At 33.7% G+C, this 26,882-nt stretch overlaps 1 protein-coding gene across 2 annotated transcripts in view; it reads left to right on the forward strand.

Annotated features, from left to right (window-relative positions):
• The window catches only part of LOC124372256 (probable ATP-dependent RNA helicase spindle-E), a 116,419-nt gene that overhangs the window by 17,091 nt on the left and 72,446 nt on the right, over window positions 1-26,882 (forward strand). For both annotated transcript variants that reach the window (XM_046830640.1, XM_046830633.1), the window contains exons 5-9: window positions 202-405; window positions 1,981-2,142; window positions 6,081-6,292; window positions 9,952-10,106; window positions 20,727-20,893. In XM_046830640.1, coding sequence (XP_046686596.1) covers window positions 202-405; window positions 1,981-2,142; window positions 6,081-6,292; window positions 9,952-10,106; window positions 20,727-20,893 — 900 coding nt within the window. The remainder of the gene's footprint in view (window positions 1-201; window positions 406-1,980; window positions 2,143-6,080; window positions 6,293-9,951; window positions 10,107-20,726; window positions 20,894-26,882) is intronic.

The raw sequence follows: 26,882 nt of genomic DNA on the forward strand, positions 1-26,882 counted from the left end.
ACACTTCAAAAATGTTTATTTGTAGCCCGGTAATATTGAGTACAAGAGTTTAAGAGTACTGGCTTTTAAAAACTGATTGGTGGTAAAATATTTAAAATTTTGCCTGCAGCAGATGTCTTAGTGTGCTTGCTGTCTTATGTGACCTAAAGTAGTTACATGGATTTAGTACTCAAAGAGTTAATTGTTTTGTTGTGACAACAGGTCGGATTGGATCGAACAGTCAGTGATGACACCCGCCTGCTGTACTGCACCACTGGTGTTCTTTTGGAAAAGATCATCAGTGCCAAACACCTAAATGATTACACTCATATCTTATTAGATGAAGTTCATGAGAGGGAAGAAGACATGGATTTTGCCCTATTGATCGTCAAGAGATTGCTGCGAATTAATTCACCAAATGTTAAGGTACGTTTATAGTAATGGTAATGGTTTAAACAAATATGATCTAAAGATTGACAAAGAAATATTGACAAAACCTTCTGACCTTTAAAATTGGGAAAATAAGAACTGTGGATTTTCAGTGTGCACAGGTTTTAATGTGTCAACTATACAGAAATTCTATGATAAAGACACCAAACTTATTGCGATAGTGTGTATGTCTTCAACCAATGGTGAACTCTGCTATATACCACTCCATACACAATATACACAAGAGCACACTATACTTCTACAAATACTACACAGAAAATAAATAATTAATACAGGCAAACTTCACATTTAACAAACAAACTACCTTTCCCCGATAAAACTCCCACTTCTGCTAGATCAACAGAAATTGACTTGAGACTTACAACTGCCAAAATAACTGGCATCAACAGAACCCTTTTACTGCTGGAACTTCCTTCCACAGCTAGCAAAACACATGTAACTAGCTAAATTTGTGTGACTAACATAATAGCTGTGACCAGCAAATCACCTGAGACAGGGACTGTGACTGTGACTGGTGACACGAAACATCATCCTGGCAAATCATCTGCCAGCGACCAAATATATGTAGCTGGTGGTAAAATAGCATACATAAACCAGATCAACACATCCATCAATAGACTTATGTAGTCTGTACTCACAGGAAAGTAGTCAAATTCAAAACATGTCTACCAATAATGTAATGTAAGTAAAACAAATAGACAGAAAAGAAACTAATTTGTTGAATTTTCTTGAAAATTTTCCATAATCATCATCAATTCATTAATACTTAATCTGAGAATGGTCGCAGCTATATTGTACCCGAAACTGGTGAATCAAGATGACCATAATATTAATAAATTTAAAACATTGCAAATTATTGTACTTATTTAATTATTAAATACATAGATATTTATTTATTTTGGTGCTATACAGTAGAATTAAACTCACTATGAATAAACATTTTATTTATTTACTGTTTATTTTGAGATATCGAAAATTATGTTACAAATCCTGGTGCATTATGTTATCTATTTTTCATATGTCTCTATGCAAATTCTGTTATAAAATACTTCAGTTGCAATTTTATGTTTTTTTTTTTTAGATATAAAGTACATTAATGATATGAAAAAACAAGCATTGGGGAATATATTTAGTTCAATATCACTATCTTAGAGAATTCATATCATACATTTTTCAGATATATTCGTAAGCACTTTTGTTTTGTTCTTGATCCATTTCATTTTGTTGATAAACTATACAATAACATTACACATAATATCAATTAAAAAACCATAAATTTTTTTAATCAAAATAGTTACTTGATATGTAACTTCCCAATGAAAACGGTCGCTGCGGGTCTGGGTGTTTTTTCCTGGAGAATAGCTCCGCTCAAACTATACAAAAACTATGCAAGGCTGTAGGGAGTGAAGAACGTATTAGGAAGACCATGACCGATCAATACTTAGTACTGTCAGGGCCAATTAAAAAAGACGTGTGCGGGTCACTATGCCTCACAGCGACTACAGCTGGGTTAATTTTATACATTTTTAAAACTAAGACTCATTGTTTCAGGTTGTCCTCATGTCTGCAACCATGGATGTATCACGTTTTGCTAAATACTTTGAAGTTATATTACGCAATGAGAGGCAGTTAGCACCATTCTATGAGATAAAACGTGAAAGTAAGTTCACAGTTCAAGTGAATTACCTCGATGCATTACGCAATTTGGGAGAGGTAAGATTGTGTTATTCAATATGTTAAAAAATTTAATTAATTAGCACTTCATATTTAACCTTTTATTGTCACAGTACATATTTTTAGTATAAGTTTTATATGTAACTAAAAAGGTTTGGTGGCAATTCATAATTACCATCACTTTTTAACCCTCAAGTGCTACTATCGCACTGTGCGATATGTTCGTTTTTATTAAATTGCCGTAAAATGGTTTATTTAATTATTCCGTAATTTTCATAGTACAACGTAGGAAATATTTCTCTATGCACTGGCTCTATTTTGTAAGCCTTTGAGTAAAATGAAAAATAACAGTCAGCTGATTTTGTCAGCTGTTGCCGTGCTGTACTTTGTTGTAGATTTCATCTAGGTTAGTTATCGTTCGGGCTGCGATGTATTGTTTTGATTTGTGTTATTATTCACTGTGCGATAGATTCTTGCTTCTTGTTTATGTATTTTCTATTTTATTATGAGTTGCTACAGTGCCTTAGAGCACTTCAGGAGGCCTGTAGGGGGAGGCAGAAGAAAGAGGGTAGCATAGCAATCAGAATCTGACTCTGATTAAGTTTCTTTAGCAAATGTAAAAAATGTATAAACATATACATTACATATGTTTATATACATATGTATATAAACAGAAGGACCATAATAAGATTTTTTTAACTATTCATAATTATTATAACAGACATTTAGCTTTTGTGAGGTTATATGTACATCCAAAACCAATATTGTTTGAGAAGTGTTTACTTTGAATATGTCCATTGTGCAAATTTTGGTGTGCGGAACATTTTTTTTAATTGTTTTATTTTGTGTGTGTAGTTTTTGTTCAAAATGCTTTGAAGTAACATTTTTCTTGTTCACAGTGAAATTTGAAACAATTTGTATTTTTTGAAATATTTATAACCATGTTTTAAAACGCATTTACAACCTCACAATTTAAAAAAAAAAACAAAAAGAAAAAAATTATCTACTATTCATCAAGACTTTTTTTAGAGAAAAGTGGTAATTGTTTTAAATTATCTTTATTTCCTAAAGCATGTTTTTCTGAAAAGAATTATATAATTATATATATATATATATATATATATATATATATATATATATATATATATATATATAAAACACATGATCTTTGAATCTATATTTGTATCTAAAAAGTGGCTTTTAAGAAACCATGTATTTTGCTTCAAAACAGCCCAGCACTTTAAAGTGATTTAATTACCACTTGGAGGTTTAAAATTTGTAATCCACTTATTTTAAAATTTAATCGACCACCAATTATACAGCAATGGGAAATCCTCTTTCATGTTTCATTGTAAACATTTTTATGAGTCATTTTGAAACTACGGCTAAAACTAAAATGAAATATTTCCCAAGAAAGTGGATTCAATATGTTGATGTCTTTGCAATATTTAATAAAAATGAAAAAATACAAGACTTTATCCTGACCCTAAATTTATATTACTCTTACCATTAAGTTTACATATGAAGTTGAGCAAAACAGTATTTTTAGATGTTTTAGTAATTAGAAACCAATCAAAATTTGAATTTGACATTTACAGGAAACCAACGCATATAAATAGATTTATTGTCAACGAATCTAGCCACCCACCTCAACAAAATGAGCTAGTTTTAATTTAATGATTTACAGACTTTTAAATACACTCTATATCAACAACTACAACAAAGAATTAAACTACATAAAAGATATTGCTATTTTTAACGGTTACTCCACACAACTTATTGACAACAAACTTCACAAATCAATCAAAAGAAAATCTAGAACATTACTACCCCTTCAAGATAACAAACAAGAATTCATTTGTATAACATACAGTTATATTTCAAATCAATTACAGAAAACCTTTAAAAAGCATACAAACAAATCTGTCACTTACAAAACAAACAACAAATCATCACAAATATTAGGAAATCCCAAGGACAAAAACATGTTCGAAAACAAATCAGGAATTTATGAAATTAAATGCAACGAATTTGATAAATTTGTATATTGGCCAAACAAAAAGAAATATCAAGACACGATTTAAAGAACACTTTGCACATATAAAATATAGAAGAAATGAAAAATCTGCTTTGCGAATCACTGTATTGAATCTGGACACATAATCTCTAATACAAATTTACGATTATTGAAAGAAGTTACTAACACAATACACTTATATGCTTGGGAAACATTTTACATTAACACAAATCAAGAAAAAATTATCAATAATGAAGACGGATCTATTCAAAATTCAATTCTACTCTCATCTCAATTTATAAGAAAATTAAAATGTAATTCTGTTTAAATATTTTATACTGACTAATCATATTTCCAAATCTTTTACCATATGTTAATATAATATCTATTATTTAAAAAAATTTAATGTATTTGTATTTGTTCATTTGTGAAGTGCCTGATGATGGAATCACTGATTCCGAAAGGCCTTGCGGAATAAAAAATAATATTGGAAAATGTTGTATTCATTTACTAGTAATAATAAATTAAACTTCTTTCCAATGATCCTAGATTTTTTTCTTTACTGATTTTTAGCAACATATATTGAATCTTACTATCAGTAACAAAATAATAAGATGTTGTCAATGTGATAGCGGTTGTGGTGGGAGGGGGGGGGGCAAGGCGGTGTGATGGGTGCGCGGTGGCAGGATATGGGCCCATGATAGGACCTAGCCAAATATCTTTTCCGGGGCTCACCAAAGCTTAGTACGGCCCTAACTCTGAGCACTGCTCACTGAGCAATTTCTCTGTTTGCTTTCCAATAAATGGTAAAGAGGGTCATTACCGAAACCTTCATGTTTTACTGAAGTGGGATCGCCGTGCCATTCTTCATTATTGCTTCTATAATATAAATTTTGAAAGCTAGTCTTGAAATGTCCATTTTTGGGCCTGTCTGTGTCCATTTTATAAAGAATATGAAACACTCCTTTTTCCAATAGCGCAGAGTATGCCTTTCATCCAAATAACATTAGAGCATTTGGTCTGCCAAATCTACTTATGAATGTAGTGGCTTATCATTTTAGGCCTACTGGTTATAAAGACTTTATTCCCCTTTTTTGATTCCAATTGATCAATAACCATTACTGTATGTTGAAAGAAGTAATACTTGTTTTCTTTTGTGAAGCTTTTTGCTGACTACCTAGAGTGAACAGCTGGTGACAGACTTGTGGTGATTTGAGTCATGTGACTTTTGTGAAACAGTGGTACTGACGAATAAATATTAAATATGTTAGTTTGATCTTTTGAGATGGCAAATCACGAAACAAGGCCTCGCTATTTGTTTAAATACCAAAAATATAGTGATACTACAAAACGTCCTCATACTAGGATGTCGGCGGTTCTCTACAACCTGCCGATCGGTCAAAGGGTTAAACTACTGAGGTAGTAGTAATATTTTTCTCTTATTATGTAATATTTTAAATTCAAACCTGTTGAAATAAAAAAAAAAACTGTTAATACAATAGAAACAAACTTTCAGTTACTCAGCAACTGCTAACGCTAAATACAATGTAAAAATATGTTTAAAATGTATACAAATAAAAGTAAGAGAAGTTCACTTGAGTATGATAGACCTCAAAACAAGTACTTAAACTTTGCAAAACTATTACAGAACTATAAAAATATATGGTTGTAAATAAAGAAATAAATAAATTAAGTATTTATTGTTATTACATAGTTAATACTAAGTGATTAAATAAATAATAGATCAAAGGCATTCTCATGGCAGCTGCAGTGGCAGATAAAATGAAAACTTTACTTATCTAATCTTGAAAATAGATAACATATTTGTACACTATCTCACCTAACCAAATAAAACAGTTAGATTAAGTTGTGAGATTTTAGGAAGGTTTAATCAAAACCATACATAACTTATTGGTTTTTTTCCACAGGTTTGTTTAAAATACTTCTTTTATGTTTACAGTTTCCTCGATCCAACAGAGATGAACCGAATATTTCTAAAGAGCTATACGAACTGATCCCATTCATGATTCAAGCTTTCAACAAAATTGATCAAGTTGAATATGAAAAGAAAAGGATCAATGATGAAAAAGGAGCAGTTCTAATTTTCTTGCCAGGCCTTTACCAGATCGAGACTTTGTTTGACCTGCTTGCGTGTGAAGATAAGAAAAATCCGTAAGTTGAGTTTCAACTCTGGACGTGGCGAAAGGTCCATGACAGGCCCTTAAGTGCTTTTCTAGTGGCATAAGGCCCATCACGGATCTTTCGTACAAGGGTTTTGTAAAATGCATTTTTAACTTAGTACATGTTATTATATATGACATGGAAAGATGCACTGATTAAAATGGTTCAGTATAATTTTTATAATCTCAGATTCGAGCTGTAAGGGTGAAGGGCGTTCTGCAAACTTAAGCTGAAAGTTGCTTGTGAGTGGAGACTTGTTATCAAAGGAAGAAAATGTCATTAACTATTAACAATTTTTATAATCTTAGATTCGAGCTGTAAGGTTAAGGACGTTCTGCAAACTTAAGGTCAAAGTCGCGTGTGAGTGGAGACTTGTCATCAAAGGAAGACAATGTCATTAACTATTAACAATTTTTATAATCTTAGATTTGAGCTGTAAGGGTAAAGGACGTTCTGCAAACTTAAGGTCAAAGTCGCGTGTGAGTGGAGACTTGTCATCAAAGGAAGACAATGTCATTAACTATTAACAATTTTTATTAGGGATGGATACTCTACACCGTGGCTCTTCACTTGATTCCAATACCAAGAGAACTTTTTAAATTAAGCCTGGATAGTACGATTTCACTTTTACAACTACTAAGGTGTAGAAGCTGAATCAAGAATCCAAGTAAGTCTACTTGTAGATGACAGTTGATCAGCAGTACACAAATTACTGATGGTTAGCTAACACATTTTTTTATATTAGGTATACACAATGTTGTTACATTAACCCTTTAAGGACCAACCGTCTGATTTATCGCTGGCGGCGTACTATGCGAAAAGGACCAGTCGTCTGATTTATCGCCGGCGGCGTACTATGCGAAAAGGACCAGCCGTCTGATTTATCGCTGGCGGACTTTTCATATTTTTTAAGAGATATTTTAATCTTCTATATGGAATAAATATACTATTTTTCTATTCCCTGTATGTTTCTTACTGTGATATCAAATTTTAAACGTCTTTGGAATCATCAGCTTGGTGAAAAAAAATATTTTACGGCCATGTTGCATCGTAATGTTGTCAGGGTACTTTGGGATTATACTGACCACATCCAGACATGAATCGTTATTTTACATTTGCTTCTAATGATTACTAGATTAGTATCAATATAAAACAGGAATTCTTATCGCAAACCCCTCCCCATCCTCAGACAGAGGTCAAAGTCGAACGGTCTAGTAGATAACGTGATTGCAGAGTCTCGCCGCCTGTTCAGCTGGTGTGTCGCTTCCGTGTTTTACCCCTACATTTCTACAAACACAAAAACTAAACTCTTTATTGAAAAAAAACACACAAAACTTGTTTTTATGTACCGTGCAAAAAACTTAAATAATCATGTGATGCCGCGCGGCCTGCCGTAATCGGGATTCTCGAGAAAGATAAGATAACAGCGACCACAATACCGATCACAATACCTGGAAATGCTTGTTGATTGGTGGAATGTTAGTTCTGTTACTCAACTACATCGTTTTATAACATTCTAAGTTCATTGAAAAAAGTTTTAGCATTGGGGGCATATAACGGAATCTGACCCCATTAACAATTAATTGATAATCGTTGTAAGTTTGTAATTTTGTAATTAAAGAGTTATCTTTTCGTTCTATCATGTTTGTTTCTATAAATGTATATTTTTGTGTTCTTCGTAATGGTGTGGTCGGTATAATCCCAAAGTACCGAATAATATCCTCAGTAGCCTGTAAGGTTTTGTATGTTAGGCTAATGCTGAAAAGTGTGTTTTAACCAGTGTTACAGAAAAATTTAATTCATTTACAAACTTTTGATTTTTTATTCCAGGGCTTTCAAATTTTGTACAGTTATAGAGAATTATATGTAGAACTAATAAATACCATTTCCCACACATCATTTATTCTTATTTTTGGTAGTTATTGAAGATCAAACTTAATTTTTTAAATTTTTTTTTCTTTTTTTTATTTGATAAACAGATAAATCAAATTGTTTTTTGCTATTTAATTACTTAAATTTATTTTTTCACAATGAACAATTTAATTATAAACGTTTTAAGCCTAAAAACAAATCTGTACAGTAATTAGTTCTGAAGATATGATATTTCTCTCAAACGCTTGAAAAATCGCACATTTTTAATATGCACAGTTTTTGGAGCATGGCCAGAAAAACGCAAAAATTTTCTTTGCACATGTCAAATTTTGGTCTGGTCCTAAAAGGGTTAAAAGACAGAGATAAAAACTAAGGAGCTTAAAATAGGTGTTAGCGATGAATCTTTACCAAGTTTCTTTCATATAGCTAAGAAAGAAATTTTCTAAGCCACCGCAGCTTCATGGCATTTCCTGCAAATTCAGCTGGTGCTTATGAACTGTCATTGTTACACTCGACAGGATTAAATATAGTATTTTAGTTTATATGGTTTGAAAATGAATTAGAAAATCTGAAATTATTTACTGGAAAAAACTGGGAAAAAAAACCGGAAATTTGAAAAATGGTTTTTATTGGCCACCCTGGAAACGCAATACAAGCACATGAAATAATACAAAACGGAGCTCTGTGACTCACTGCCTGGGTGGAGCAGCGTATCTAGCCGCAGTCTCAGAAGAGCCCCAGTCTACTCCATATCCAGACTGAGACGGTCAGTCACATAACGATTGACCAGCAAATCAACTGCTACATAGACAGCTTGTAGCGTTTTTAGTACTTTTCAAGTCTTTTTTTAACTCACTAATAATATATAACTTACCAAAATAATGTATTATTATGTATACTTTTTTTCATAAACTGATTGTTTTTGTTTTGAGGACTATGCATCAATATGAAGGCATTAAGATTGAGTTCTAGCAGTTTAATTCTCTGGATTATGTTGACAACCTATTGTTGAGTCAGTGTTACATCTTTAGAGATTAACAGGGATCAGGTGGAGGAGGTGGTGGCAATTGTGGATGTGGTCTCCTTTAATACTGCTAAGTACATAGTTTTGCCTCTTTCTTCTCCCAGTTGGCAAACATTCCCAAGTAATTCTAACTCCTACTTCCATCTTAGACCTGCCTCTGGGAAGAGTGTTATAGAAGTCAAGGTCGAGTTGAGATCAAACTATGTCAGCCAGAGCATGACTCATATCTGGTATCTGTATATCATCAATAACTGGTATTTGTCTTTGGTTGTAAACTGTTTTCTCTTCAAAATAAGGCAACATAATACTCGTGAGAACAAACCATTCGAGGTACCTTGGGTTAGTTTGGAAGCTGCAAAAAATGGATTCTCACACTTTAAGTATTAAAATTACTGTTTTGTAATACCATGCGTTGGCTTATGCTCAATTTAAAAGAGCTCTAAGAGGTTGCCAAATAAAATATGTTTGTTTACAATTAATACCTGACTTTTATATCATAATTATTATTATTATTATTATTAGTTTTTGAGTCAATTTCTTAAGCAACTGTGTGGTAAAATTTGCTCATGAAATAATAACATTGTTATTATAATTTTAATAAGTATAATGAAGGTTCTTTTAATGTCTCAGCAGCACATGATTTTGTGCTTATTTATTCTACCTTGTCTTTTTATAATTTTGCTTGATTAAAAGTATATATACTAATAATTTTATATAAAATTTGTTGGTGAAAGTGATTATATTTATGTTCTAGACAAGTTTTTAATCTGTGGCTTTGCCCCCTACACTCCTCGATCACAAAAGATGAACAAGAAAAAGTTCGGCAATATGCACCCCAAGGGAAGCGGAAGATTATACTGTCAACAAATATTGCAGAAAGTTCTATAACAATCCCAGATGTCAAATATGGTAAAAAAGTGTTCTTTGTTCCTTTTTGCAAAACATATTGCAAAATAAATTCTGTTCATTCAGTTCATAATTCTGTTGCAATATTTACATCATAAGGTACATTTTTATATGCTTTGTTTGCATACTTCTTTCACTAGAGTTTCTTTAGTTAGTTTGAATTTACTACTTGAATTAAAGAGTCCCTCTAAAAGTGAGTTAAAATAAAACAAGTCAAAGCATTAATTTAGTAATGTTATATTTTTGAATGTTAAACTTTTCTGATAATCTAATTGATTATCAGAAAAGTAATCATTATCATAATCTCTTACAGATGGCTGAATAGCAGGTTTTAATGTGTTTTATAAATTCAATTTTTATTAAACTGTTATATCAATAAATAGTTTTGAGAGTGAAAAGTGATCAATATATATTGGATAAGTATTAGTGATATTATAAAACATTAAATATCATGTTTATATAATGCTTATTGGATAAAACTTATTCTTAACACATTCGCTGTGAGAAAAAGAGAACCCAAAAAGAACGGAAAAATAAAAATTTATAAAAACTTACCATGTGGTTTCTGAAGATCAGAACATTGCCCCATTTTGAATTTGAAGTGGTTTTTCTATTTATACCGGATGTTTTGGTTTGTTAACCTCTGGAGTGTAACCCGCATAGTTTGACATTTCCCGTCATGCTCCACTACCTTGTCATAGTTTTGTTGCTTCTTATTAAAAACTGCCTTTTTCAATCTTCAACGTTTATTTTACACATTTATTACAAATACTACATATTAAACATTTATATTTACAACCTCCCTCTACCACCCATATCTCAGCAAAATTTACAAATTGTCATGGTATTGGAAACACTTCCCAACACACATACCAGGTTGGTCAGGGCAGGTATGACAGTAGTACAGTGTAATTATCCTTTTCCCATCTTTCCAGTATATGCGAATTTTCCTAAGTTGTCCTTATTAGCCGATTTCTGTTGTCTCGATCAGTGTTTTTCTTATCTTATGCGCAGATTGACGTAGTCTTTTATGTTCTGGAGATTCTACGAGTTCTACTTGCACCTGCACTAATGATCTAATGACTTCAAATCAAAAATCATATAATATCTTCTTCGGTCTGTACATGTTGTGTAAGCCATGGGCATTCAACAACATTTGTGTAATATGGATAACAATTGTTTTGGACCATCCCATCGACTTTCTGTCACAGAGGTAGTAACTGAGCATTTGATCAGCTCTATTAACTCCACTCATAAATGCATTATATTTTATAATGGAGAGAGGCTTTAGTTTTTTTTACCTGTCTTGTTCACGAAATATACCATCTTGTCTTCGTGCTCTGTAGAGATTTACGTCACATTCCGCTGGTCCTTCCATTTGCCAATCATAATGTTATTCCCATATCTGGCGATTGTTTCTCCAGTTCTTAGTGCTGCTGATTTTACGTCAGTTAGGACAAGTTTATAGTCTTGCCGCAAAGTTCCTGTGGAATAGTGTCCGAGGAGCCCAGAGGACAAATTATGGCTGCTATACAAATTGTCCATATAGACAGAGTTCCCGTTACCTAATTTCTCCTTCAACAAATGCATGACTACTTTTTCTGTATGTCCCTTCTCACCAACAATTTCATTATCAAAATCAGTAGAGACCAAAAATTTCAAAATTAGTCCTTGATGCTCAATCAATGTATAAAGTTTGACACCATATTTATGGCATTTACCTTTAATATGTTAGTGAAAAAACAACCTGCCACGTCACAGGACCATCGCTTCATCAGGAGATAATTCTTTTTGAGGGTAATACCTGATTCATTTTATTGTTAAAATAATTCACTACCCGTTTGTTGATTGAGTTCTCCCTTTGCCCCTTGTTTGACACTTTGCTACAGTGAAGACAACACAAAATGTTTAAAAACCTATTTCTTAACATACTTTTTCTGAAGAACTGTAGACCAAATAGTGGACCAAACTTGGATTCTGTTTAGGCGAATCGTGCCTATATGCAGTACTAAAGCAATAAAAACTTTGAGTTCTGCCACTGTCAAGTTTTCCACAAATAATAAATTGACTTGGGTGTCAGAGTAGGTTTGAAATAAACCTGAAGAGCATATTCATGTGTTTACTTACAAATTTCTCCAGGGAAAACAATGTCAACTGAAAGGTTAAACCAATCAATTGGTTTCCTCTCATCTGATATGGGCACTAATAATGTGTCAGTTCTCATGAACTCGATTGATCTCATGCCTGTTGTTGTTATGACCATTGAGGAGTAGTGTAATAAATGTGTGGATCTTCATCAGGTTCATTGATTTCTCCATATTCATCATCAGTGTCATCAGATTCACCATCCATAACCGGTTGAAGATCATTGTCTTCATTCAGATCAGTCTAAATGTTCAACATTATGCATTATTTCACCGGCGTGCAAACCAGATGGTCCAGGTAGGGCAGGGTCCATTGTGTTGTATTAAACTGGTCAATAAACACAAATACACTAAAATAAGGTACTATCACTTCTACAAAGCACAGTGTAAACACACAACAAAAATGGAACAACTATAGTAGCAGTCTAGCGGAGTTATTCGAAACTAAGGCCTACTACACCTGTTCTGTTAGTTCCCCTCCGTTCCCCCACCATGTAGCGCACCACTTGTCAGACCCAGTCTGATTATTGTGTACGGACCGTGAATAAGCCGGGAGAACTCAGGAAAATTTCAAAAATACTCTTCCCATCTCTAAGAACTTATAAATCAAGACATAATTTGACAGCTTCTTGAATCAAGAACTGATTAATCTCGAAACATTGTATTTTACACAATATGGTTCGTGAAATTGTGAATGAAGATCGACATATGTTCGTGAGCTACATCTTACACCGGGTGATCTAAGGTTACCTCTGCTAGTGTTGTGAGTTTTTCTTGGTTAGTTCTACTCCTGTGCTGCGGCAAGCCTTTGCCCCTTTCCCCCCAAAAATACGTAGTAATGCATTCAACAATTAAAATCGGGCCGACCAATCGTTTCGGACTATGGCACTAAACGAGTGGTACGCTTTAAGCGGTAAAGCGGCAGAACTGTAGTAACCGCGATACAAACAGGTTTTTCGTACTTTAGTATTATTCAGTCGTTGAAGTGGAATCTCCGGATGAAGTTTTCCAAATCTTATTCTTGAGTGAAAATAGTGTTTTGAAAAGACATGTGTTAGATAGATAGCACAGGCCTAAAATTTACAGTATTATAAACAGGCTTAAGAGTTCGGTTCGTTGAATAATATAATGTCTACGGTTTGATAAGATGTGTAGCCTGGTGTTTTGAGTACACCATAATGTCAGTTGGATTTTTGCAAAGTTTGATAAGATACGTTTTGGAGAAGAAAGTAGTGGGTTAGTTATAACTATTAATGTCGAGAAGGGAACGTTTGCGTCCTGTTGCACAGCAATGACAGAATGAGCTGAGGGGTGAGCGGCAGGAGAAACATCTAATGTCTTGAATTGGCAGCGGTTATGCGCCATAGTGTGGTATTGCCCTGCCGCTTACGTCTGCCATGACTAGTGTCGAGTGTTCCCTATATATACAACACAAACATTACACTTTACGTTGCTCATTGATCCAGTGCTCACAGTTTACCGCTCGTATCGCGGCTGAGGCCTCTGTTGGTCTATGAACGATTGCTCCTCACACATTCCGATTGTCATCAAATTACGTAGTTTAGAACAAAGAAAGTGATGTTATGTTTTGATATCACAGTCACATCTAAATCTCGTCCGAACTGCGTTTACACCAGCAAAAAATGGCACAACTGTGGTGTCCGACTGTAGGACACAAGAGATCTCGTGAGCGCTGCTACAGCCAGTGTCGGACAGTTGGTTACAAGAACTGGAGAACAATGAAAAGAGGTTTGGAGTGGCCACCCTGATGTTTCCAAAACAAAACCCTTACAAAATCATGTTTTACATTTAAAAGTTACCTGTAAACCCAAAAGTTCCCAAAAATTAATACTAACATAACCCTATATGAATACAGACTTTGAAAACTATGCGGGAACAATCCCAATTGACTTCGGTTCACCAAAATTGAAAAGTCTTAATTGAGTCATCAGAATGCATAGTTGAAATTTTATGTTAGTTTATTTTTTAACTATGGAATTCAATAAAGCTTATAATTTAAAGAATATAACTTTACATTTTTGTTTGGTTTTTAATGTGACAGGAAGTAAAGCAAGCACTAGATTTCATTGACAGGAAATAAGGTTAAATACTTGGTCAATAGTGTTTAGACCTGATCAACTTTATTACCAATGGTTGTACTATCACTAGACTACCAGTATAATCATGAAACTGATATAAGCGATTTCAAGCTTGATAAAATACTGAATTTACAACCCATTCTTCTCTGACAAATTAAAACTACTTTTTATCAGATAATTTTCTTCTTAACTTTAAATACAAAAATCAAAATTTGTAATAAAAGTGTACTTAAAGGATGGAAAAAAGGAAATAATCAGAAAGAAGGGAGTGAAGGGAGTGAGCAAGGGGAATGTTAATTTTTATATTATGTTCACTCTAAAATGAACATATAAAGAATATATTCGCTTTTGTAGTACATAAATGAAAAAAAATTAAAATTAAATATTGAGGGCTTTGATTTAAAAAAATATTGTATTATAATGGAAGATAAAATAATATGAAATAATTGAAACGAGAATAGCATAAAACATTGCGAGTTGCAAAGATTGCAGATGGACACAACCATCAGTTCTGGCCCTCATAATAGTTACTCAAAAATTTGTCATTTTTTAGAGGCATTAGATACAAATTAGATAACTCAGCTTTTTAAACAGTAGCAGCTTTTCAGAGCAGCCTACCTATAATAAATTGGAAAATCTTCAAAAAAATATTACAAACAGTAGAGAGGCATGTACTCTATCTGACTTGCACATGGCTGTCTTGTGCAGCTCTGCTGGGAATGACTGGTTGTTGAATGATACAATTAAATTATATTTTAATCTTATTAAAATATGTAAATTAGTCAACGTTACATGTTTGATAGATCCTGTAGTAAGTTCTGCAATCAAGAATTCAAACCATGTTGATTTTATTGTGAAATCTCTTGACTTAAGTAACAAACCTTATTTATTTATTCCAATAAGTAATATGGGTGCAGAATATAAAGTTAGTGGCTTGCATTGGAGTCTCTTATTTTATAAGCAAAGTGACTAAACATTTTATTATTTTGATTCTATTGATAAATATAACCTCACTTATGCAAGAATAATGTTCTCCAACTGGCTAATTACTTAAGATCTTCTAAACTCTTCAATTTGTTGCTGTCATTAACTGTCCACAACAGGAAAACAACATTGTGTTATATACTTAATAATGTTTATTGAACGGCTACTAAAGTGTATATCATCCAATAATGTAGTATAAAACTATTACATTGTCCATCCAGGACTACATGAGCAGTTTTTAAATTATGCATGCTGATGTGTTTCAGAAACGTGCAATATTGGCTTATTTTAACATACAGGGTGCGGCAAAATAAACTCCCTATTTTTAAATGCTAATAAAAGCCACATTTTTTTCCAAAAAACAACTTTACTCATTTTAACTTATTCTATGACATGGGAAGTTTTTCTACTTTCTTTTAAAAAGAATATCAGATAAGTAGTAGCCTTGGTTATCAATACACTGTTGCAAGTGAATTCTGAAACTGTCGTGGACTCTCTCGGGCATGGCTTGAGGTATGCGCAGAACTTCCTCCCGTATAGCTTGCTTCAGATCTTGCAGGTTTCTGGGGCGATGTTTGAACACCTCGGCCTTTAAGTAACCCCACAGAAAAATGTCAGATGGTGTTAAATCGGGTGATCGCGCTGGCCACACAATGTCCCCTTCCCGAGAAATCAATTGGCCAGGAAACATTTGCCTCAAAATGTTCATTGCTATTCGGGCAGTATGTGCTGTGGCACCGTCCTGCTGGAACCACACATTCACGAAAGCCCTCTGTTGTAGGGCAGGTTAAAAAAATTCTGCTAGCATGGTGGCATACCTGTTTGAATTCACAGTAACAACATTGCCATCCTCTTCAAACAGTCACACGTTTACTATGAAGAGGCCTCTCAGGGATTTCCTTCGGGTTGTTTTCACTCCAGTAGCGAAAATTCTGTTTATTCACACTTCCAGGCAGATGGAAATGCCTGGAAAGTTTTGTCACTGAAAAAATACAACAGCGGTGGGAGACTTTCCAAGATTATTTGACACGCTTCCATACGAATCTGCCAATCACGTTGATACAGCTCTTGAACAACAACCATCTTGTAAGGATGGAAATGAAGATCCATGTGTAGGATTCGATGAACACTACGGTCGGACATTCAAAGGGCGGCTTCATGTTAGCGAGCTGATCGTTGAGGAGACTGCAAAACTGATTGCCTAACCTCATTAATGTTTTCTGGTGTACGAGCACTACGAGGTCTTACACCTCGTTGTTTCACAACAGAACCAGTTTCTCTGAAGTTTTTCACCCACAGCACAATAGACTTGCGGTCCGGTACTGAATCACGAGGAGGAATTTGAAACCGCGTTCGGAATTCGCGTTGAGCCATGATAACTGATTCATTGCTACGTATGAACACTTCGATCACAAAAGCTCTCTATGCACTCGTCCACACCATGATGGCGACTGACGACTGGTGCTTACAGGCGGAGCGTCACTTAAACTTCCCCCTCTCCTGCGTCGATTGCGGCTATCTTCACCATTCTGAGTGCCTCCCTCTACTCACAATAAAGCAATGAAAATTGGGAGGTTATTTTGCCCGCACCCTGTATAATAATCAACATATAGAAATTGAAACTGACATTATTAAGGATTTGCTCTTTAAATATAATAAAATATTAAGCCAATGCTGTATACAGCAAAATGAAGAGCACGAGCTAAATCAGAGTTATAAAAATAAGCTGAAAACAAAGAAGTTATAAGACAATTCACTGACAAAATTTCTATCAAAGGATACAATAAAAGTCACTAAACAGTACAATTAATGTAAAATTACTGCCAGTAGTAGATTTGAGCCACTATACCCTCTTAACAATGATCCTCCCTCAGATGGTGAGTCAAATAAATCAAAAGGAACTTGAACATAATTTTAAATAAAAAATATTCAAGTGTTTGCAGATAGCTATGGGAAAAATCTATTTTACCATCTGACTGTGAATGCAACTTCGGGTGCAGCCATGGATTATATTGTCAGGAATGCAGAAGAGACTCTAGGGCACTTAAAAAGCATTGATGTAGCTATATTAATTGTTGGTGCAAACAACATTGAGGATATGATATAAAACAATGCAAATCCATCTGAATTGATTCCTAAAACTTTGCACCTACTGAGAAGAAATAGATCCAAACAAACTTCATAGATTCGTTTACCACTTAATCATCCAATAAATTCTGCAATTTTTAAAGTTAATTACTGTCTTGATGACCTTCTAACCTGTAAATAAAATTGGAAAACGTCTGTTATGTCATGAAACAAAAAAGGCAATGATAAATATTGCCAACAAGTGAAATATATGATATGACATTTGAAGAGTTAACTGAAGATTTTAGTAGTAAAGAATCAAAGCACTATACGTTCTCCAATGGGTTGTGTGAGGAACGGTGTTCTGCCTGAGCATTTTTCAGCTAACATAACAAACTTTCAGAGAAAAACAGGTGCTTCCGTTACCGTAGTCACCTACAAAGAAAATTCAAGAATGGACTCTTAAGAATTTCTGAATGGACTCTCACATTTTGACTTTCTGAGGCGATTGAAGCAAGTCATGTGGGGACAGAGTATTGAATCTTGTCATGACACAGCTATATCAGATCTTGGTCCTCTCATTCAGCTCATACCAAAACGGTCCAATCACAAGAAGAAACAACTTTGATTACTGATTCCTATTTCCATAAGCCCTCCATGATTAATGATGCTAACCCTGTGAAAGATCCTATAACAGTGAATAACTCCACTGTTTATGCTTTTGAGCGCCATCCAGCAAACAATCGTATCATGAGTGGAGATCAAGATGTGTCTGGTGTAAATGAATCTTACAAAGATCGGACACTTAGTGAAAGTGCAGTGTCACATGAAGTTAAGACAAACTTTTTTAAATATTGTGAGTAAGTTTTTAGTTTTAACTATGTTCAATCAACATAAAAAAATTTAAATAACAGTCCCAATAATTCTCTGAAATCAAGAATTTCTGAAAATAATAGTTGTCTTGACATAAATATAAATCATACGTGTAGTTACATTAAGCCTAAACAAACCAAACAGTCTAGTAATTTTAAAATCTTGCATCAAAATATTTAAGATGTGAAATCATGAGTAGAACCACTTGAAATTATCTCAGCAGAGATAAATCCCAATATATTAGTTCTCACAGAACATAATATGAACAGACTTAAACTAGCAAGGTTTAACTCAAATAATTATTATATTGTTTCAAATTATTCATGTACAACTGCTATAGGAAGGAGAGTATTAATTCTGACAAGAGAAGGTTTAAAAGGCAAAAACGTATATTCTGCACCAATAAACTAGCTTTGTGAAGATAAACAATTTGGATGTTGTGTTTCAAAATGTAAAATTGGTTGCAGAAATATTTTACTGGCAGGCATATACAGAACATCCAATTTCAATAATTAGGAGTTTTTAAAATAGACTAGGATGAAGATATCTAGGTGAAAATATCTTAACTCGTCATAGGATGCAACACTTAATAGATTTGGTAACAAGAGTTTCAGCAAATTCTGCATCGTGTTTGGACAACTATTTAAGCAAGCATATTGTAAATGTTTCTGGGATAATTACAGCATTGTCTGACCATGATGGTCAAATTTTTGAATTGGGTACGGAACACAACTTAAAAAAATAGTGGTTTGTCTTTCATTGGAAGGAAGTTCTCAACATAGTAGTATGATAATGTTTAGGAATTTATTGCAATGTTAGGATCGAAACTCTGTCTATGATGCCTCTGAAAACTATGAAAATTTTATTAATATTTTTATGTACTATTTTAATTTGGTATTTCCAAGTATTTCAAAAAGAAAAGAAACATATTTATTTATAGTTGGGTAACCAATGAACTAAAATCTGAGAAAAATCAAACTTTAAATTTAAGAAGATTGGCATAACAAACTCACCAAGATTATTGTAAGTAGGTACAGAATAAAAATAAACAATATAAAGGTTTGCTAATCAATGCGGAAAAAGAGTTCTTTCTAAATAAAATAAAAAATTCAACCATTGTATGTAAAACAACATGTGATATTATAAATAAGGAAACAGGAAAAAAGAAGGATAATATAGAAAATAACATATCTATTAATGTAGGTAATGGACAGATCTCCAACCAGACACGTCAGTAATGCTTTAATGATTACTTTGTGGGTGTTATTTATAACTTGCTTCAAGAACAATCTGAACAAAACGAAGTAATAATGCAAGGAGGCTGATTTACATGGTTGTGGCAAAATAACATTTAGGTACCCTCCAGTGACTAAAACAGAATTGTGTATGATTTCATAAAACTTATGATGTGCTAGAAAAAGCTTGCATCAGTGAGTATGGACTTTTTCACCCAGTCTATTTGTCTAATTGCTCTGGCACCTAAAGATTTTCCCCCCTCATACCATTAAATCGTTAGAAAAAGCCATTGATACTTTCATATTCTTCTCTCCAACTTTTTTAACTATCCCAGTAGGCTATTTGTTCCCCCTAACACGAAGTTTAGTTATCAGAAAATTTAAGGTATGTGTAGTTAACCCTCCGGCTGGCAACGTCGTAAATTACGACTCATTTTTCCCGCCGTGAACTGGCAGAGTCGTAATATACGACTCATTAAACATCGTCTACTAATTACGTCATAGTTCCGATAATTACCGCTCGAATCGCATAAAAGTTATATCACTTTAATCACAAGATCCCAAGCCTTCAAATAATGTATTCACTTTTATATATATATGAATATTTGTTATTTTACTGGCCGCTAAAAGCTCCCGACTACTTCCGCGTGACGTGACTCGGCAACTGTTAGTGCTTGTATATAGTCTTGTTTTTTTCAATTGTAATTTCATTTGTAAATAAAAGTGTTTATAACTATGTATTTTCTTTTTGTGCATATTTAAGTGAACATTATGCATATTTTAGATTTTTAAATAAAATTAATTTTGAGTTTTTTTTTAATAGCTTAATATAAAAAAGTGTTTTTTGAAAAAAAAGTTTTGAGTTCTGACCATCAAACATCCACCATTATTTAGGCAAGTCAAATTATAATTATGTCTATATTGTACAACATATTCTGCAGAGTAATTTGACGTATAAAGATTTTTTGTTTTCTCAAATAATTAATTGTACAGGATAAAAAATTAAAAACTCTGCACGAAGCTTCAAAACAGGGTGCCAGTCAAGGCTCAAATGCGCGCCAGCCGGAGGGTTAAACATTGACACCATATTATTTTGATATTGGTCTAATAGTAATGATTAGTTGCAACATTTACTAACTCTGGCTGATATTCAACAGCCAGTATATTGTCGGAATTTTCAAGTAGTGCATGGTGTTAATTGGAATTTGTGTTATGTAACAGTGATAGACTTCTGTCTAACCAAACACTTGGTGGCTGACCCCATCACGGGGTTCACCAGTCTCCAGCTGGCGTGGGCCTCGCACACCAACTGTATACAGCGAGAGGGTCGTGCTGGACGAGTACAGGACGGCCGAGTGTACAGACTTGTAGATAAAGATTTCTACCTGGTAAGTTGTTCTTATTGTTGTCACATTGTTTCTAGATGCTGTTACACGTGCTCCTAACTATAGGTTACATTAAGGTTACATTAAGTGTCATACATTATTGTGTGACACTTTTGGTTTATTTATCTTCAACGCGTACTTGGAACTGTGCTACTAGGCAACAGTTGCTCAATTTTTGCTATGTAATTTCACCCTTGGCGGAAAGTAAGTTCCTGGATATACATTACATATAAAATATTATATAAATGGGTAGTGTTATTATTTTCAACATTAAATTTATACAACTTAATTGTCATTGCAAATTTTGTCAATAAACATATTCTCATTCAATCAATCTCTTTTTTGCCAAGAACACACTACATGTACTGATTCCAAAAAGTCCACCCTATCAGACAAGTTTAAATTGATTTAAAATAATCATGATGCCATACTAAATGTTTTAAAATTTAACATGGATAAAATAATTTAATAGATCTAAAAATATAGGTGAATGTTACAAAAATAACAGTAAAATCTAATAGTAAACACAGATAAAAAAAGTTTAAGTGCAACATAACAAATAACTACGAACACAAAGTAAAAATAGTTTCACAGTTTTAATAAGCAAAATTAATGTAATACAAATCTTCAATTGCACATAAACCATGCTTATTATAAACTTACTTACTATTATGATCTTAAATTGTTTTAGAGGGAGATATTTAATTTTATAGGGCAGAAAGTGTAACAGCTTAGCACTAATCACATAGATGTTCTTAAAATGTTTTGCTCTAAAAGCTAAATTACAAATAATATTATTTCTTTTAAACGTCAAATAAAATTGTATTGTGCATACATTAACCCTATAAGTGGCGGTCATTTGTGGTCTCAGTGGCAGGCCGTTTTTGGGTAAATTGCCGTGATCGTTAAACTTATTTTTAGAAAATATTATCTAAGTGATAACCTAGCAACATTATATATTTTTGTTTTTCTTATGAACTATAGAATAAGAATAAATATAATATTTTGTGCCTTACCATTATTTTCAGATTAATATCATTGTAGATGTGTAAAAAAATTTTTTTTAGAAAAAATAATTTTTAAGTTCTACTGTCCGTCACTTTGAAACTACTGGAGCTACAAAATAATGTCAAATTCACAGAATATACACAATTTTATTCTAAACAAATTACTTCTTATACATTTTTTTTATTTACAAGAACAAAAAAGTTATATGGGAAAAATTAAATCTATGTATAAACTGGTTTTTTTACTCCCGAGTCACTAGAAGGGGCTTGTCTTTTCCTCCCAGTAGTGTAGGGCCTATAATAGTATAATAGTGGCTTAGTTTGTCATAGCACAGTATATTTCGTAAATATAAAACAGGGATTGTCTTATCGCAAACCCCTCCCCATCCTTAGACAGAGGTCAAAGTCGAGCGATCTAGTAGATAACGTGACTACAGATTCTCGCCGCCCGTTCAGCTTGTGCGCCGCATTCTTATACTTTTCGTGCCGAAGTGTCTGTCGCTTTGTTGTACTTCCGTGTTTTACTGTGTGTGTAATAGATTGGTGATGGATGACACTATGAGAATTTGGGATTTACCCATTCGTTTTTTACAAGACCATGACTAGTTGCCTACATCTAAAATATGCGTTGCGGTCGGCAGTTGCTGCTGAAGGCGGAAATCCACTAGACTCACTCATCCTTGATATTGCTGCTTTCTGGGCGTCACAGGAAACCCATTAACAATTAATAATCATTGTAAGTTTGTAATTGAAGAGTTGCTTTTTCGTTCTATAATGTTGTTTTTTATAAATTTATTTGTTTGTATTCCTCATACTGGTGTAATCGGTATAATCCCAAAGTACCCCAACATTTCCCATGACGAATGAATAACCTAAACATTTACCGGTAACTCGAACAACGCGATAAACAATAATATACTGACAATAACAGTACGCAAAGTCGCCAAACAAAACAGTGACGAGACGAGTAGACAGCTGTCTCTCGTCTGCCGCCTGGTCATACGAAAACCGTCGGAATCATTTAAGCCAGCAAACATTAGTAACATGAATACACACTATACTATATGATATGTATAGGAAATTTCATGGAGAATACGATAGTTCAAACTAGGCCTAAAAATAATGGACGGTTGCGGAGCAACGGCCTTAAATGTGAAGCGACGGCTGTGACGGCGCTTGCCACTTAGCGGCGGCGTGAATCATACGTCTCAGATGGCGCTTGCCACTTAGAGAGTTAAAAAATTATACAGTGTGAGTTAAAAGTATGGATACACTCTGTTTATAGTGTTTGATGGAGGGATGGAACTCAGGACACCTTTCTAGGAAATAGAAGTGAATTTTTTAGTCACTGTTACAACTTTTCCTATTTCCCAAAAATCTCATTTTGGGTGGTGGCTAAAAATTTTAAATGTAAAGATATTGAAGTGACACTCATTTGAAAGGTCTTGATAAAAGAAGAAGAACAGTGGAAACTAGAGCTTTCTATCTCAACCCAATAGTACAAAATGGCAGCTCATTGAAATTAATTAAAAATAAATTGAGGCAAAACATGAACATCCACATTCAGAAGGTAAATAACTTAAATAGACAACCAATATCCTTACAAACTCAAACCTATTTTACAGTTATTACCTGCTGCAGGGCAGGCTTCCCTTATCTTATCAGTTTTGAGGAAGTCCAGTATAATGTTCAGTTTCTGGTTGGAATTAACAAAGTTAAGACGTGTTTTTGTGATACTTTACGTTGAAGTGGAGTGTTTAAGTGAACAAGAGTGTATTTTGATCCTGATGATGGGAGGCTAAGGAGACCGAGTGAGATCTTATGATGAGATCAGGAATTTATTTAATGACACTTACTCCAATCGAAAGCCTGTATCTAAACCAGGAGTTCAAAGAGATGATCCAACATTTCGAGGAAACAAGCAGCATTAAAGACCGCCCCAAACTGTGACGACCGAAATCAGCTACAAATGAAGCATTGTCACTTGACGTTTTACAGTCTGTTGTAGAAACTCCTTATGCCTCAACAAGAAATGTTTCTCAATATTAGATATATCTCAAACATCAGTTTGTAAAGTTTTATATGACAGTGGTTATAAAGCATACAAACTTCTATTAGTTCATGAGCTAAGTGAGTACAATTTTGATCGTCAAGTACAATTGTGTGAAATAATGATGCAGAAAGTTGATGATAATATGATTAGATTAAACAACATTGCTTTCTCAGGTGAAGCAACTTTCATGTTAAACGGTAACATTAACAGACACAATCATCGTTATTGGGCTGATGTTAACCCTCATTGGATGAGAGTTATATGTGTATGATTGTGAATAAGTGTGTAAAAATACGTACATCAACAGTTAACCTGCCATACAATATCCTCAACATAAATACCTCTTTAGATTGTATAAACATGGTTTCCCCAATTTAGACCGATTTATGACTTAATACCAATAAATGTGACTGTGGAAAAATCATGTTTATATTTGAAAGAAAAATTAATATATTTCATTGACTTATAGTCCGTTTACTGATGCAAAAAAAACTCCACAAATGCATAATTTCTCCTTTTCCTCAAGCAATATTGCACCATTCTAGGTCATCCCAGATGGACTTGTGGAATTTCTCCCATGCAATGAGGAAACAAAACTCCAGAAAATTGTATGGGTTGCACAGTAGGACATCTTGAACGTAAGAATTGTGTCCATCATAACACAGTCTTGCCATATCTTTGCATTATGCATGCATAGTTAAAAATCTATTGTAAGCCATTGGGGTTAATTTTTTTTCAATTATGCATACAGAAATTTCTTATATTTAACCAGAGCCTTAAGCTCAGAGCGAAACCAGGGAGGGTAAGATGAGCCAATTCTTCTAAGTGGAGTGTTCTTGAGAATAGTCCCCCTAACTGAATTGACGAAGCAAGAAAACTTCATATTTACATCATTGTTTGAGAATTTTACTGAGAAGTTAGTTGCCACCAACTGACAAAAAAAAAAAAAAACTAATAGTGTTGGAATGCTTGAAATTTGGAATATGCCTAAGCGCAACAAGGAGAAGGGTATACCAGTTTCAATGGCAGGATTATGATAATGCTCTGAAATCCAGGGGGAGGAAATCCAGGAAACGAGTGTTGAGGATTTGGAAAAAACAGGATGTAGAATTACTCCACGAGAATTTCTGATGTTGGATTGAGATAACTCAAAAGTTCAATCAGCTAGGGGATGAGAGGCAAAATTGGTAATTGGTAATTTTGCTCGAAACATCCTCCCAATGGGCACATGGAAGATTAAAATCCTCAATAATAAGTATATCAGAGAAAGAATCAGATACTGTTACTTTCATGAGAATCAGCATAGAGGTGATAGGAATTTGGAGGAAAGTAGACTCCACAAAGTAACAATTTTAAATCAGGGTGAATTCGACAAGATATTAAAAGACATTTGATGTTATGTATTGAGTTTTGGATCTTAATTGCAGAGAATGTATTATTGACAGCAAGAGAATATCACTCCCATTAGGGGTAGCTGGTATCAGATGAGCCATCTTCTAGAAAAACCACAAAGCTATGAGCTCCCAACTCAGAATCACCAATGTCAGGGTGTTAGATTAGTCTTGGTGAATACAGCTGCATTATGTTCACACAACGTAAAAGCTAATTGGATTTCTTTAAGTTTAGTGCGAATTCCATTCACATTTTGATAGGACACTGAGAAATTGCAGGGTTTTAAACTAACTAGTTTTTTTGGTCCTTCTTTCTGATGGTATACCATACAAATATTTTATGGTGAGGTACTTCTCTCTCCTCCCCATCCTCTCAGCAAGTGATGCACTGCACGAAGGGCCTCAAGACGCTCACACCTACTAGCAGTTTTGTATTACATGCAGGTTTGGTTGTAATCAGTTAGAAATTATGTTTCTAAATATATTTATAATTTTGTTACTTAAGTTATTTTGTATAATTCTCAAAACTATAATTAGATTATTTTAAAACCATACACAATATCACAAAAATTTTAAGAACAACTGTGTAAATGACTTGTGAAATTTCTAAAACCCTTCTTCGTTGGAGTACTCCAAAAGTATGATACCTAATAGGTGAGAGATACTTTTAGCCTATTGAAACTTTGAACAGCCACTGCCAAATCGAGATGTACAAAATAGTTTTGTAATTTTAAAGATTGTGTAAGGTTTTTAAAAAGGTTTCATTGTTGGTCACTATGTTTAAATGGTTGAGATAAAAGTTTTTACACAAATGTGAATAGCCACTATCTTAAAAATCCATTATTCATTGATAAGGATTACAAATGTATTCAAGGCAAGTGCATAGTGTAAGTACTAAATCTGCACCAAATTTAGTGTCAGTTATGTAGAAATTTTTATAGTTATCATGTTTACTTGCTAATTTTACTTTTCAAAACCTTTTTCAACCACTATTTTGAAACCTTATGGAATGTCAATAATTTGTAAGAAATGTCTTTTTGAATTATATAAGCTATCCAAACAAAACAAGCAATAAAATATAAACAGAGTAACTTGCAATAAACTATATAAATAAACAAGCAATCAAATGTAAATTGAATATCAACCCATAAACAATTGTACAAGGTAAGTACAGAAAGTAAGTCCCTTTTGGGAATACAAGTAAAGTGTGTACACATACAGAAAAATTACTTATTGCACAAAATTCTACAACTCTTCAACTACTTTTCCAGATAACCGTCAAAATTTTGCAGGCATTTGTCATAGTGTGGCACAAGTTTTTATATACCTGCTTCATAAAAGTTTGCCGCCTGTGTCTTCAACCAGTTGGAAACATTTTGTCAGCTCTTCGTTATTGTTGAAGTGTTGACCGCCAAGGAACGAATTGAGATGTAAGAGCAGATGAAAGTCGCTAGGAGCGTGGTCAGGGCTGTACAGAGGATGGTCAAACACGTACCAACCAAATCCTTGTAGGAGGTGTTTCATCACATTTGCAGTGTGTG

Source organism: Homalodisca vitripennis, chromosome 1 (genome assembly GCF_021130785.1).
Source record: "Homalodisca vitripennis isolate AUS2020 chromosome 1, UT_GWSS_2.1, whole genome shotgun sequence".
In the NCBI taxonomy this organism is placed as follows: Eukaryota; Metazoa; Arthropoda; class Insecta; order Hemiptera; family Cicadellidae; genus Homalodisca; species Homalodisca vitripennis.